Raw genomic sequence first — 13,428 nt, forward strand, 5'->3', positions numbered from 1 at the left:
CCCCCCCCCCCGAGCCCCCAGCTCCCGGTCATCCACCGCTTGGCCAAAGAGCTCCCGCGGGCCCCTGCCTCGCTCCCCGCCACTGCAATGAGCCAAACCCCCGCGGGTCCTGTGCAGAGAGCTCGGAGCTGCTTCCAGGGAAGGCGCTGGACACGCTCAGCCTCCTCCGCTCCTCCCGCGTTACAGATCTCCTCCCAAACAAGGTCAGTCCCCTTGGTCTTTCCTCATTTGTAATGTTTCCTAGTGCCCGGATCAGTCTTTTTTTTGGGGTTTCCTCTCCAGAAATGATGATAAACTTGCACATGCTGTAGCTACACAGACTCAAGCCTGACTGCAGACCCCAGTTGGGCTCTGGGCACCTCTGTGTAATTCTCACCCACCTCTCGGTAACCTGCCTTTGTGCCAGATTCCAAGAATCTCCCACGGGAGGCATCACCACCCTGTTGCTCACTTCCTCTTGGACGTTATCGTAGAAAAAACAAGCTCGCCTGCTAAATCAGCTCAGTATGAGAAAGGGGAACAAGAGGCTCCCTCTAACTAGAAGGCGTGAGTCTATCGTGGCTTTGAGGTTGCTTGAAGGTTACGTTAAAGAGTAACGGAGGACGAGGATAGCTGCTGTGAACATCTGCTGTGCTCGCACCTTTCACATCCCACCTTGCCGTGCAACGCAAGAAAAAGAAAAACTTGTCACAGGGGTGATCTCGCATCCTCCTCCTGCTCCCCTTGTCCTGATTTTGGGATAAACCTGACCCAGCAGTGCAACAATTCAGACAATGAAATGAGCAGAAAATCATCCCTACAATAAGGCATTTCCTGCTAGATGGGGCCTCCCGCTCCTCACAGGAACGAGACAAGGCATCTCAGAGGGGTGTTTGCACACTCACCACGTTGTTATCCTCAGCCCCCTCCTTTAGCATCACTTCAGCTGGTTGCATTTCCCTCTGCTTTTCTGGAGGTCGAAGCGTCTCCTCCACCTTCCCATCGGAAGCCCACGGGAGCCAGCGGGGCGCAGAGGGATGCTGAGGGCACGCTTACACCTGGGGAACCAAAGCAAGCCCCAGGTTCAGGGATGTGCTGGGTCCTACTTTTGCTTAGAACCCAAGTCCTTGCTGCTCAGCACCTCGGGCTTCTTTCTGAGCGGGAGTCAGACGAACAAAAGCCTCCTCCAGGCTCCTCACATTATGCAATTTGCTGGGGAAGTGCCAGCAAACACACGAGGGCAAAGTCTTGCTATTTTTAGCTCTCCCAAAATACACATCGCATCGCTGGTAGGTGCGACAGAGGCAAAGTACTTCCAAAACTACTTGGAAACCATGCGTGGAGCACCCAGCTCCAGACCTTCTGAGTCGGCAGGTCGGAGCCCTGCGGTCACTGGCCAGAAGACGTTGGACCGAGTGAGTTACCACCACTGGGGGCTCAGCGCAGCACGGCCACTGCCCCCAGCAGCCCCAAACTCAGGCATCTCTGCGCACCCCCAGCACCAGAGCTCCTCACTGGGAGGTGGGCAGGACCAAAAGGTCCCCCAGGCTGGGCCTTGGGCTGCGCTTTGCCCTCCTGCTTGGGCGGGCAGGAGGTGCCTGCAGGAACCATTCAGCAATGGCCTCCACCAAGGAGCGCGCTGGGAGGGCACGGGGGGCTCAGCAGCACCGCTCCCCCTGTGGCTTTGCAAGCCTCAGCGTGACCTGGCCAACCCCCCAGCTGACGAAATCCTCGGCTTTTCTTGAAAAACCCAAAGAGGCAAAACCCGAGGGGGTGAGAAGTGGCTGCATGCCACCCGTGGCAGCGCAGCAGACGCTCCGTGGCGGCAGAGGTGGCCCCTGGCCACTTCCCCATCCCGCGGCGTGAGGACACTTCCTGCCCCGTTTGCGACACGAGCAGCAGCGAAGGCAGAAGTACGAGCAGAAGGGAGCTACAGAGAAGCTGAGCAGCACCGCAAGGAAGGACGAGGAGAGGGGCAACACCCACGACGAGGCCGGGAACCCCCCGCCCCTCTCCCGCCGCACCATGTCCCTGGTGAAGACGATCCAGCTGTGGCAAGAAGGGGTGTGCGCGGCGGATGGCAAGGACTGGCAGGCGGCCCTGGATGCCTTCATGGCCGTCCAGAACCCCCCTGCCAAAATCTGCTTTAACATCGGCTGCATCCACCTTGTCCTGGGGAAGCTGGTCGAGGCGGAGGAGGTAAGGTACAGCCCTTACGGTCGCTACTACCGCTCGCGGGCACCGGCGGGTTTGCTCGCGGACCTGCCAGCCCGATGGACGCCACAGGGAAGGGAGGGATTAGGGGCCATGATCTGAGGGAAGGACTCAGGGCCTTTTAAAGCTGGGATGAAGCGTATCGCCCCTGGGCTGGTCCTGCTGAGCCCGTTTCCCCCGTGAAGCAGAGGTGAAGCAGCAGCAGAGGCGCACAGCTTGCCGCTCGCCCTCCCTCTCCCGGAGAGGCGACCACAGAGGCACTAAGCTGCCAAGCGAGCAGTGGCAGATGGTTCCAGCTCAAAAAAATTAGGAGCCTGGTACAGGTTGCACCACCCAGATCCCAGCACTGCAAGGAAACGTGGCCCACAGAGCCCAGCTTAGGCCACTTGGCTAAAGCAGAACAGGTAGAATTGCTCTGTGTCCTCAGTTTTTTTAAAGTTTTTTATCCCCTTTTTCCCCCACTCCTACCTCTGTGCAGGCATTCACCCAGAGCATCGGCTGCGACAAGCACCTGGCAGTGGCTTATTTCCAGCGGGGGACCGTGTTTTACCGGAGGCAGAAGTGAGTGGAAGGGTTTAAAGTTTCATTTTGGCCGCTTGTGGAGCTGCCAGCCTCCAGCTGAGGATGGCCCCAGGCAGGCTGGTACCCCAGGGGCCAAACCACCACCTCTCAAGGCAGAACAGGCTCCTGTGCATCAGCAGAGCGGTCTTGGGATTGATGCCAGCCTTGGAGCATCTCTCCTCCCCCTGGGGTGTCTAAAAACACTGCAAGAGATATGAGAGACACAACTAAACTCACCCAAGTAAGGACAAAGAAGCAGGCAGATTGCCACCACGAGGTGGTGACGCCCTTGTCCTCTGCTCCCCAGCCATGAAAAGGCCATTGAGGATTTCAAAGAGGCGCTGGCCCAGCTGCGAGGCAACCAGCTCATCGACTACAAGATCCTGGGGCTGCGGTACAGGCTCTTTGCCTGTGAGGTGAGAAAGACTTTAACTGGCAGTTTTGATCCCAACGGTCTGTTCACCAGCTCAGGACAGCTAAGGAGAAGACAGCCGACCTCTCCTTGCGCCTTACAAAAAAGCAAGCAAGCTGGCGCAGCGCCACTACCCTCTTGGCAATGGTCCGGCTGCTCCGAGAGCTCGGTCCCTTGCTCTCATCCCTCTGGCAGATACTCTACAACATCGCGCTGGTGTACGCCGCGATGGAGGACTGGAAGAAAGCTGAGGAGCACCTGACACTGGCCATGAGCATGAAGAGCGAGCCCCAGCACAACAAGATCGACAGGGCAATGGAAGCCATCCTGGTAAGGGGGGAGCGGGTCTCACAGCCACTGTGCTCGCTCGCAGCAGCCCCACAGGGAGGAGGGAGAAAAACCCCAGGGATGGAACCCCCACCTTTTACCTACGGCTTTAGCAGAGCAGGAGAAAGACGCAGCAGACGTGGATGTTGTGGTGAGACATGAGCTGGTGAGATGAGCTCTGGGTCACTGGGGAGACAGGGATGGGAAGACCAGGTTAAAAGGACCGTGCCAGGGCTGGGGTTGGGCTGTTGTGGTGGTGGTGGACTTCATGGAGCAAGACCTTAACCCCAGAGGTAGAAGGAAGGGGACATGAAGCAGTCCCTGCTCTCACCTCTGAAGAGCTATGACCTCTCTGTGCTACAGAAGCAGAAGCTCTGTGAGCTGGTGGCCATTCCCGTGGGGAAGCTGTTTAGACCAAACGAAAAGCAAGTGGCTCAGCTGGAGAAGAAGGACTACCTGGGAAAGGCTATGGTAAAAAAGAAATATCTTATTTATTTGGGCCAAGCCTGCGGGCTGAGGAGAGCTGCTGACAATCCTTCTCACCACCCCTCTGAGCTGCTACCTGCTGCCCAGTGGGAGAGACATCTATCCAGAGATACAAGGAGCTGGTCCATGCCTCAGGGCATGGAGGGAGAGATGGCATGGAGGGATCTGGTGGGGAACAGGGACTCTGCAAGGAGAGAGGACCTAAAAGCACGTTTCTGCAGAGCATGGCCTATTTTCAGCTTCTCTCCTTAGCAAGACCTGAGGGACAGTCAGTCAGCAAGGTACTAAGGTCCCACTGGAGCTTCAACTTGAGCCAAGATATTTTTTTTTTGGGGGGGGGGGGGGGCAGGGGTCACAGAAGAAGCTATTTAACATCTATCACCCACAACCAACCTCCAGTTCTTTCCCTGCTCCATTTGAAAGAAGCTTTTTAGCTCAGATAAGTGAGAAAGCTTTTTTTCCCATGAGGGTGCAACATCCAGGCACTGGGATACCGCCCTGGGGCTCAGGCCCCGGGATGCAGTGCCCCCTGGAAAAGGGACCACTGGCTGTGCAGGCACTGGGGAACTGGACGACTGAGAGCCAACCAGCTCCTTGGGTGCCAGGGGCACCCCAGAAACATGCACACAAACGTTTATGAAACGGCTAAATTATGTCTAAAGTCACCTATAGGAGGTAAGGGCTTGAGCTGGGCGCTTTGGCTCCCTTCAACATGGGGGATTAAAACATAAAGGGGAACCTGGGTTATAACACCTCTAACCACGGTAACAGCGAGGCCAAGAGCTGAGAACTTACCACAGCTGAGGGGGGAGTTTTGGTGCCAGCAGCACCCAGCCTGCAGTCAAAGATGCTTAGCCTGACACCACAGCCCTTCTTGGACCTGAAGCCTTCTGAGGAACTTGGCTTGGCAAACAGCAAAGGAGGAGAAGGGACATCAGAGGCCTAAGAAGGATCTACTAGTCACCTGTCACTACCTGTCTGTCTTTGGCTCTAGGTGGTGGCCTCTGTGGTGGACAAGGACAATTTTTCAGGATTTGCTCCACTCCAACCACAGGTAAGGCACCACCAGTGAGCAGCATCCTTGGTGACAGCTCAGGAGGATGTGGGGATGGGTACCATCCCGCAGCTTGCCCAGGGCTCTGGCCTACAGTGGGTACCGAACAGCAGCATCACCACCGTGAGCTTTCTGCTACTGCCGTGGGGGGCGGCGGATGCTGCCCCCACACCTCAGCTGCTCGCTCTGTCGTCAGAAAGCGCAGCCCAAACCCAGCGACATCTGTGGCTGAGGTCACGCGGGTTCCCCCAGAAGGGAAGCGGTGGCCTGATGGCACATCCCCCACCCCCGCAAGGGCTGCGGGTGACTGGTGGCAGGGAGCTGTCTCACAGCCTCTGTCACATTCACGAGGGTTCATCTCTCCAAGCTTGAGTGGAGAAACGAGCAGTTCTGCTTTCGCTCTTCATCACCCCCCCAGCTCCCAGAGCCCTTTGCATTTCCCGTGCCGTTTTCCTGATGATGTGGCAGCACCTTCCCATCTCCAACGATGCCTGGGAGTTTTTAATAGGGGCTTTTTGAGAGGATGAGGTGCAGCACAGCCACTGCAGCCTACAGCACCGTTACACCAGATAAAATACGCTCTTCTCGATGCAGCCAAGCACTGACACCTCGCTACAGGAGTCAGGCCTGTTCAAGCAGCTTCTTCGGAGCGTTGATAAAAGCCTCCAGAGACCTTAAATTACTTAGGCAAGAGAGACTGTAAAGCACTAGGACGGTAGCAGGGGATTTGACAAGCACGGTAATGGAAAGGTACGGGGAAGGACAACGTAGCTGAACCCAGCTGATCTCTGATCCCTGACGTCAGCCCTCTGTGAGCTGAAACCGAAGCCACGAGCCAAAACAGGATTGTGCGTCTGAAAACCAACTGCAGGTGGAAGAATTTGGGAACTGCTCCTTGAAAGGAGCGGAGCCAGTGACATTCCCCGCAGCTCTGAAGACAGCTCCTTTATGGGGCAGGGCGGCAGAGCTGAAAACCTGCCGCAGCCAGCTGCAAAGCAGCAAGACCCCCCCTTAGGTTCAAATCACCCAGCCTGACACCAGCACGGGGAGGGAGGAACCGTGCAGGGATGACGGCAGGTGTGGTAGAAGCTGCAGGACACTTCTGCAAAGCAACCAAACCTCTCCAGATTAACAACAGTTTTCTTTTTGTCTTCTTGCTGGCAGGCCTCTGGTCCTCCACCCAGACCCAAGACCCCCGAAATCCTCAGGTAAGTTGGATGAAGTATGGATGGTGCTGCTAAGGCAGGCAGCCAGGTGCAGCCCCCTCCTGCACCACCGCAGCTGAGCATCCAGCCGGCACCCGAGACTCAGGGGGGACGGGGAATGGATCACAGCAACAAGGAGGCAGAGCTCTGGGTTCCCCCTACAAAGTAAACCAACACCGCCCGCCTTCCTGAGCCGCCTGCTCCCGCACCCAGGGCCCTCAAAGGGCAGCCCCACCGTGTCCTGTACGAGTTCATCCCCGAGACCACCGAGGAGCTGCAAGTCCTGCCGGGAAACATCGTCTTTGTCCTGAAGAAAGAGAAGGACAACTGGGCTACGGTGATGTTCAACGGAAAGGTACCGGGGCGCGCGTGGCAGGAGGGCGCGAACGATGGGGCAGACACCGTGAGGTTCTGCAGAGGACTTGCGTGGCAAGGTCGTGCTGACAGCTAAATGAGTTTCTGATTATTCTGATTATAAGCCCGCCCTGGCTTAGGCCACAGGGTTCAGTGAAAGCCACCCAACCTGCAGCACCCCACCTTGGAGCCTCAGGCTCCCCCAGGTGCAGGGCAAGGACAAGCCCAGCAGCGCGCTGCCTCCTCGCCAAGCAGTCACCACCGGGCTTTAATTCCCCCACAGAAAGGGATCGTTCCCTGCAACTACCTCGAGCCGGTGGAGCTCCAGAACAAGCTGCATATCCAGGTGAGGCCGCCCAGGAGGAGACGCTGGTCCCAGGGAGGGCAGAACCCCACACCTTCACCCACCACCTATTCTGGACCTTCCAGCAGGACCCATACTTGCAACTCCCTCCCCCTCGTAATGCTGGGGTTGGTTCTTCTGGCTCATGGTCACCTTAACGTGAGCTCAGAGAACTGCAAAACCTGGTGCGTTGATGGCCACCAGGGTGGTGGCTGGCAATGCTGGGAGGTAAGGGGTAGCAAAACAAACCTTGGGAAAATAGCGGGGGGGCGGGGGGGAGCACCCCAAGGCAGCAGCACCCCAGCTCCCTGAGGAAGGGTGGGATTGGCAGCACTACCTTCTTCCCATCTGGCACAGGAGGAAATCCCTCTGGAAGCCGAGATCCCGGAGTCACCCAGCTCCACCGCTCCAGAGAAGCCGCGGCGGCCAGCACCAGGTCAGTGGCAGGGCGCTGAAGGGACCGGGGGGGGGGCTTAGGGGTGACCCCCCCTGGCAGCAGGTTTGGGATGGCTTCCTCGGCACGGCGTCCTCGCGCTTTGAGACCAGGCCTACAGCTCATCTCCATCTCATTCTCGGACCCATCTGCGGTCAAGGACGGGGAGCCATTAAAGCAGGAGGCGGAGATGGCAGGTGCAGTGCTGAGGACGGAGTGAAATAGAGCACGTGGGTCCCTGAGGAAAGCAGGTCGCTCCGTGCTCTCAATCAGCACAGAGACTAATGGCAAAAAGGCCCCGGGGACAGGATCAAGGCAAGTGACCCAGCTTGTCCAAGCCCCGGAGTAGAAGGCTCCTTGCGGGCTTCCCCGAGAGCAGGGTGCTGCCGCGAGCTGGGCTGGGTTTGAAGGGGCTGTGGTTGCCCTGGGAAGGGGATTCCTGGCCGGTGCTACCCGGCGCCCCACATCGCAGGCCTGGGGCAGGGATGCGAGCACCAGGGCCACCACCTTGCTCCCAGCACAGCTGGTTCAGGATACTGGAAAGCTGAAACAAGGCTCTGCCACCTGCACCCACGCTGCCACACGAGTGCTCAGATGCATGGGCCAAAATTGCTGTTTAAAGCTGAGGGGCACGCGGGTCACAGGAACGTGAGCTGAGCTGAAGAGCTGGGAGAAAGCACCGTCAGTTGACCTCTCTAGAAAACATCCCATGGCACTCGGAGGTAGGAGCCTGCAGCTGAGACGTGAGCTCCACGCTGCTGTAGGAGAACCCCATTTGGGGTAGAAAACCCCACTGCGCAGAGCGTGCCACACAGAGGTTCACCTGCTGCCGTTCATTCTGGCTATCGATGGTCAACCGGCCAAGAAAAATAGGAACAGGAGCCAACCAACTGCCAAGGCCCTTGGTCTGAGGTGGGCCTGAGCCAGTTGGTGGTGGGGAAAGGTGGCCCAAAAGACTGCTAACCACGGGGCAGGGCTCGCGTCCCAAGCGGAGTAGCCTTATAGGCTGTCCAGTGGCCAAGGTGATACAGAAGATGGCTGTGGCTCACAGCAGTGCAGGGCAAAGAGCTCAGGGACCCAACAACCTCAAAGAGCATCTTCATGGCATCAAAAGCCATCACAGATCGAGCAGTGGGACCACATTCAACCCACAACGAGCACAGTCGTGTCAAAGTACTGACCAAACGCAGGGCAGATCCTTCTGAGGGGACTTCAACACACCTGCGTGAACCACCCTACCTGGAGGTCTGAATTTGGCTTTATGACCCCGGTGAAGGACAGGGATTGCCTCCGGCTTTTGGTGTGGACCTAGGGAGATCAGAAGAGCAAAGACACTAAAACCAGCAGCTGACGTTTATTTCTGTATTAAATCCACCCAGGAAAGACACCCCACCCCTAAAGCTCCCATCCCTCTAAGAGGGAAGGTGCAGAGCCCAGACCTCTGCTTGGTGGTTGTATTTAAATCTTACAGATAAGCTGCACCACAGCTGATGCTGCATCAATTCGAGGGACCACTGCTGGCTCCAGAGGTGGCTGGTGTCCACAGATGGGAGAGAGGCTGCAGGAGATCTGAACGCGTCTTTAGCAGCAATGTTTACCCTGTCCCACTTGCTGAGCCACCTCTTTCTTCCTCCCACAGACTATGCTCCTGCTACTGCCACACAGCCAAGAGATGCAGCAAAGGTAACATCTTACAAACGCAGACCCAGAGGTCCCGTTGGCATCACCAAGTTGCATTTCTTGCACGCTGAAAGGTCTGTGGCATGCCTGGCAGGTGCTGCAGCCCTGGAAATGGTTCAGGATTTCATCAGTCAGGAGCTTCCCCAAAACATAACAACAGGGTTAGGGGCCAGCAGGTCATCAGGACCCAACCAGGTGGCCAGGGCTGCTTTTTGGGAGTTCTCCTCCCAAAAAGGAGGTTGGAGGGTGGACAGACCTCAAATTTGGTCACCCAAAAGCCACAGTTTGGTTGCCACGTGCCTAATCTGTTACCACGCTCCCTAAAAAGCCAAGGAGCCGCACACCCATGGCTGGGGTGGCACAACTGCTGGCCTGCCCCACGGGCAGCATGGGCTAGCAGAGATGCCTCCCTGGCCAGCAGCCAGCTGATGCCCTGAAGCTCAGATCTGGCTCAGACAACTGCAGTTTCCACGTCCCAGTCCCTCTCCCTGCCCTCACCAAGCCACGTCAGCTCTGACATCCACTTTTATCGTCCGCAGGAGGCCGAAGCGGCCATCTCCAGCCCCCATGTCCTCAAGGTGCATTATAAATACACGGTGGCCCTGCAGGTCAAGCCAGGTGCTTCCTACACGGAGCTCCTGGACATGGTTTGTGAGAAACTGGAGCTCCAGCCCGAGCACACCCAGCTGAGGTGAGGCAGTGCCCACCGCAGGGAGCCAGAGCACGTTCTCGGGGCTCCCCCCTCACCCTGCACCCCTGCACCCCAGGTACAGGCCTGCGGAGAGCCAGGCGCTCGTGATTCTGAGCGCGGAGAACCTGGAGGCAGCTTGGAGCCAGAGCAAGGACAACTGTCTGACAGTCTGGTGCGATATCACGGAGGTCGGTGACAGCTAGCTTGTCTCCCTTACCCTGATACAAAGAAAAAGCAGCCGCAAGGCGTCCTTACCAACGGATCTCCTGCCCTAGGGAGAGGGGTTCATACCAGACAGCAAACCAGAGGAGTCCCCGCAGGAGGCGACGCCGGAGGAGACTGGACCAACCCAAGTGGTAGCGCAGTACAATTACGAAGCCACCCAACCTGAAGACCTGGAGTTCCAGGCAGGAGACGTGATACTTGTTTTATCCAAAGGTAATGGTGCTGCTTCTGCAGCAGGGGAGGGACCTCCCAGCTCTGGGGAGAGTGGGGGTCTGACCCTGAGATGCCAAGTGCCTGCAGCAGCAGCTGCTCAGGGTTCCCATCACAGTATCATCAAAGAACAGTTTGGGTTGGGAGGGACCTCAAGGATCATCTAGTTCCAACCTCCCTGCTGTGGGCAGGGACATCTGTCACTAGACCAGGTTGCTCCAAGCCCCATCCAACCCATGTGGGGCATCCGTGGCTTCTCTGGGCAACCTGCTCCACTGTCTCACCACCTTCACAGTAAAGAATTTCTTCCTAATAGCTCATCTAAATCTACTCTGTTTAAAACCGTTGTCCCTTGTCCTACCACCCTCTCCAGATTTCCTGTTGGCCCCTTCGGGCACTGGCAGGCTGCTGTAAGGTCTCCTCGGAGCCTTCTGTTCTCCAGGCTGAACAGCCCCAACTCTTCCAGCCTGTCCCCATAGGAGAGGGGCTCCAGGCCTCTGAGCTCTGCTGGTGAGGCCAAAAACTCTCAGGGATTTGGTCAGATGCTGGAGGCGCTTCCTTCAGTGGAGCCCACAGGCTTCACTAGGGACTTTGAGCCCTTCCCCTGCCCCCTCCCGTCCCCTGAAGCAGACCCTGTCATGCTGGGGACCTGCAGAGCAACAGCCTGGCTCAGGCAGCCTTCACCGACACCAAGCCTCTCCTGCAAGCCGCAGTTTGCCACCCAAGCCTCTGCTCTGCGTGCTCCTGAGGAAGGACAGGCTTTTCGGCTCAGCAGCCCGTTCCGCGGAGCCGCGAGCCCAGCGGGACCCCCAGCCCGCAGGATTGCTTTCCAGGGCCTCCCTCCACAGCAACTGCCTCGCGCTGCAGCAGCACAGCTCCTCCGGCTCCGCCACCCGCCTCCGCCACCCGCCTCCCGCCCCAGTGGCAGCGGCACATACGCTTCTTCCAACGTATTTTCATCACGCCCCTGTTTCTGCCATCCCCTTCCCCAAATGCTTTCAAGACGGGAGAGTTTCACTCGAGCTGTGTTTAAGCTTACTGATCACAGTCTGTTGGACACTATTACTGCTCTCACCTGGCACCTTTACCCGGCTGGTTTTCTCTGTAAGGGAAGGGCACCACCTTCCATCAGCTCAGTCCTCTTCAATATTAAGTTGTAAGTGCTTCTATGAGATCGGAGGCTTGAAAACAGACTAAATGTCAGCAAGATCCAGTACATGGTTTAGAGCTGGATCCTTTCAAGCCTGCGCAGGAGGGGAGGACAAAGTTACTGTGCTTCAGCAGAAGCTGCCGGTGAGCCCGCATCAGGCGAAGAGCTGCACACAGACCTTGTGACGGGGCATCCGCTTCCCTCCTCAGCTGAGCCTCTGAGTGAAATCAAGGCATCAGGAACAGTTTTAAAGGCAAAAACCCTACAATACCTGGCTGTATGAAGCTCTATCACTGATTTGTGCTGGCTCGCACACTGCAGCAGCAGTACAACAGCCATCACAGTCCCCTCTCCACCACTGTGCGGGGAAGTTTTGCTCCACACAACATGGATGACACCCCCCAACCCCCGACCCCAAAATCCTACTCTCCACTTCACAGCTCAGCTAAGTAATTACCATTAAAAAGTTGTTTCTCACCTCATTTAGTTCCCCCACAGCAAGTTTTCAGAGCTCCTAAGCTTTACTCAACCCAGGGTAGCAGAGACTTTTGGGCTTTTTTTTTTTTTTTTCTTGATAGGAACATGGAATAGCAGGTGAAAATACATTTTAGTTGGCATCTTGAAGAGGACACCCAAGGTCTCAGATCATTTCCTTGCTCTTCACACTCACTTTGTTTCCATTTGTCTTCTATTCAAGGCAGTTTCTATGCCCCTCTGTCTCTAGTTTGATCTACTTTCCCCACCCTCATTTGGCAGCGCATTCTTTCTTACCTTACAACTTTGATCTCTACCTTGTTCCTCCTCAGCCCCTTTCTTCCACGTTCCTCTCTCCACTGGGCTAAAAGCTTCATCAGCAGAAAACCTTAGAACGGTGATCTTCTGTCTGCAGCACATGACTGTTATTATGCTCCTGTGTATCCCTAGGGTGACAAAAATTGTGTCTATTCTATCTTCCAGTGAACGAAGACTGGTTAGAAGGCCAGTGCAATGGGAAAATAGGCATCTTCCCATCCGCCTTCGTTCAAAAGTCTAACACTAAAGACCTGGAGATGTGATTTCAGTGCCGCTTAAAGTTGTGGATGTGGAAAGAAATTAAGAATTCAACTGCTACGATTAAGAAATTTCCATATTCATCACCGCATCTGAAAATGAACTTTAAATATTATTGCTACTTGTATTAAAAGCTTCAGTGTTCGGGGTTTTTTTACCTTTTGCATTGTTCTCTAAAACACGTACTTATTAAGAACTTGCTAACTGTCTTCCTGTTCAGAATATTCAATCCTAAAACCCATACAACCCATGCTTGTCTAGAGACTTGCTTCGTCCCACCTGCCCTACCCTTGACAAAGCTTTTAAACACACCTGCCAGCAGCTGGGAAAACCCACGGGATGGCAGCGCCACCTGAATTCACAGCCCTGCCCAGAAGCTATAGAGCAGGAAAGGCTGAACAGCATTTGCTTCCTTAAAACGCTACTGCCAACCCCAAGAGCTTAAGAGATACCACGCAGCCTCGCCCTGCTCCGGTTAATAATTCACTTCAAAATCCCGGTGACTTTTGAACCCCTCGGCAATACAAATATATATATTCTTTGCCCCATTGGGAGCTGGATCTCAAAGCTTTTTCTCAGCAGCCAGAACAGCAGCTCAGAAAGGCACTGCCTGGAATCTCAGCAGGTCACGCAGCAGCGAAGTTGTCCCCTTTATAAAAGCCCACACAACTGTGCTGCCCTCTTCCTTACCCCACGGGTTTGCCCCTCTCCGCCCTTGGCACTGCTTTCACCGTACCCCTGGCCACTGACAGCTGGTCCTTCTGGCATTTTACAATTACCTACCCTGCTGCGTCCTCACGCCACGCAACCTGTAGCTACAGCCAGCCACCTGCAGCGCTGGGAGCGTTTTGCTTCCAAGGTGCCAAGAGCAGCAGTTTCCCCACTTCAGATCCCATCACGCGAGTTCTGCACAACCCCACTGTCCCAATAACCTAAATACCGTTTTTATTTTTTAAAAGGAACTTATTCTGAAAACTAGCCTGGATACAATGAACGCCTGCCATTCCAAAACCAGAACATCTCCGTGGTCTTCTTTGACACATTTGAAAATATG

At 55.9% G+C, this 13,428-nt stretch overlaps 1 protein-coding gene across 3 annotated transcripts; it reads left to right on the top strand.

Annotated features, from left to right (window-relative positions):
- Positions 1 to 66: 66 nt before the first annotated feature.
- NCF2 (neutrophil cytosolic factor 2) lies at positions 67 to 12,519 on the top strand. Of its 3 annotated transcripts, none has more exons than XM_040609866.1 (15): positions 71 to 2,178; positions 2,672 to 2,754; positions 3,062 to 3,170; positions 3,362 to 3,496; positions 3,857 to 3,964; positions 4,974 to 5,033; positions 6,198 to 6,241; positions 6,452 to 6,593; positions 6,876 to 7,163; positions 7,293 to 7,371; positions 9,008 to 9,051; positions 9,588 to 9,739; positions 9,816 to 9,927; positions 10,015 to 10,177; positions 12,282 to 12,519. In XM_040609866.1, exons 1-15 carry the CDS (start codon positions 2,005 to 2,007, stop codon positions 12,377 to 12,379), a joined length of 1,791 nt encoding a protein of 596 aa, XP_040465800.1. In that variant the 5' UTR covers positions 71 to 2,004; the 3' UTR covers positions 12,380 to 12,519. The 3 variants fall into 3 exon arrangements, with proteins under 3 accessions (XP_040465801.1, XP_040465800.1, XP_040465802.1); XM_040609868.1 differs by having other exon boundaries at positions 85 to 2,178; positions 6,876 to 6,938; XM_040609867.1 differs by lacking the exon at positions 3,857 to 3,964 and having other exon boundaries at positions 67 to 2,178.
- Positions 12,520 to 13,428: the final 909 nt, after the last annotated feature.

Source organism: Falco naumanni, chromosome 11 (assembly GCF_017639655.2).
Source record: "Falco naumanni isolate bFalNau1 chromosome 11, bFalNau1.pat, whole genome shotgun sequence".
Taxonomy (NCBI): Eukaryota; Metazoa; Chordata; class Aves; order Falconiformes; family Falconidae; genus Falco; species Falco naumanni.

What these genes read in the sequence shown, in the direction of transcription:
- NCF2 (XM_040609866.1), top strand. Translation starts at nt 2,005, where the DNA reads ATGTCCCTGGTGAAGACGATCCAGCTGTGGCAAGAAGGGGTGTGCGCG. An exon ending in CGGTGATGTTCAACGGAAAG is followed by an intron (nt 6,594 to 6,875) that starts GTACCGGGGCGC and finishes ATTCCCCCACAG; the next exon opens with AAAGGGATCGTTCCCTGCAA. An exon ending in TCTGGTGCGATATCACGGAG is followed by an intron (nt 9,928 to 10,014) that starts GTCGGTGACAGC and finishes CTCCTGCCCTAG; the next exon opens with GGAGAGGGGTTCATACCAGA.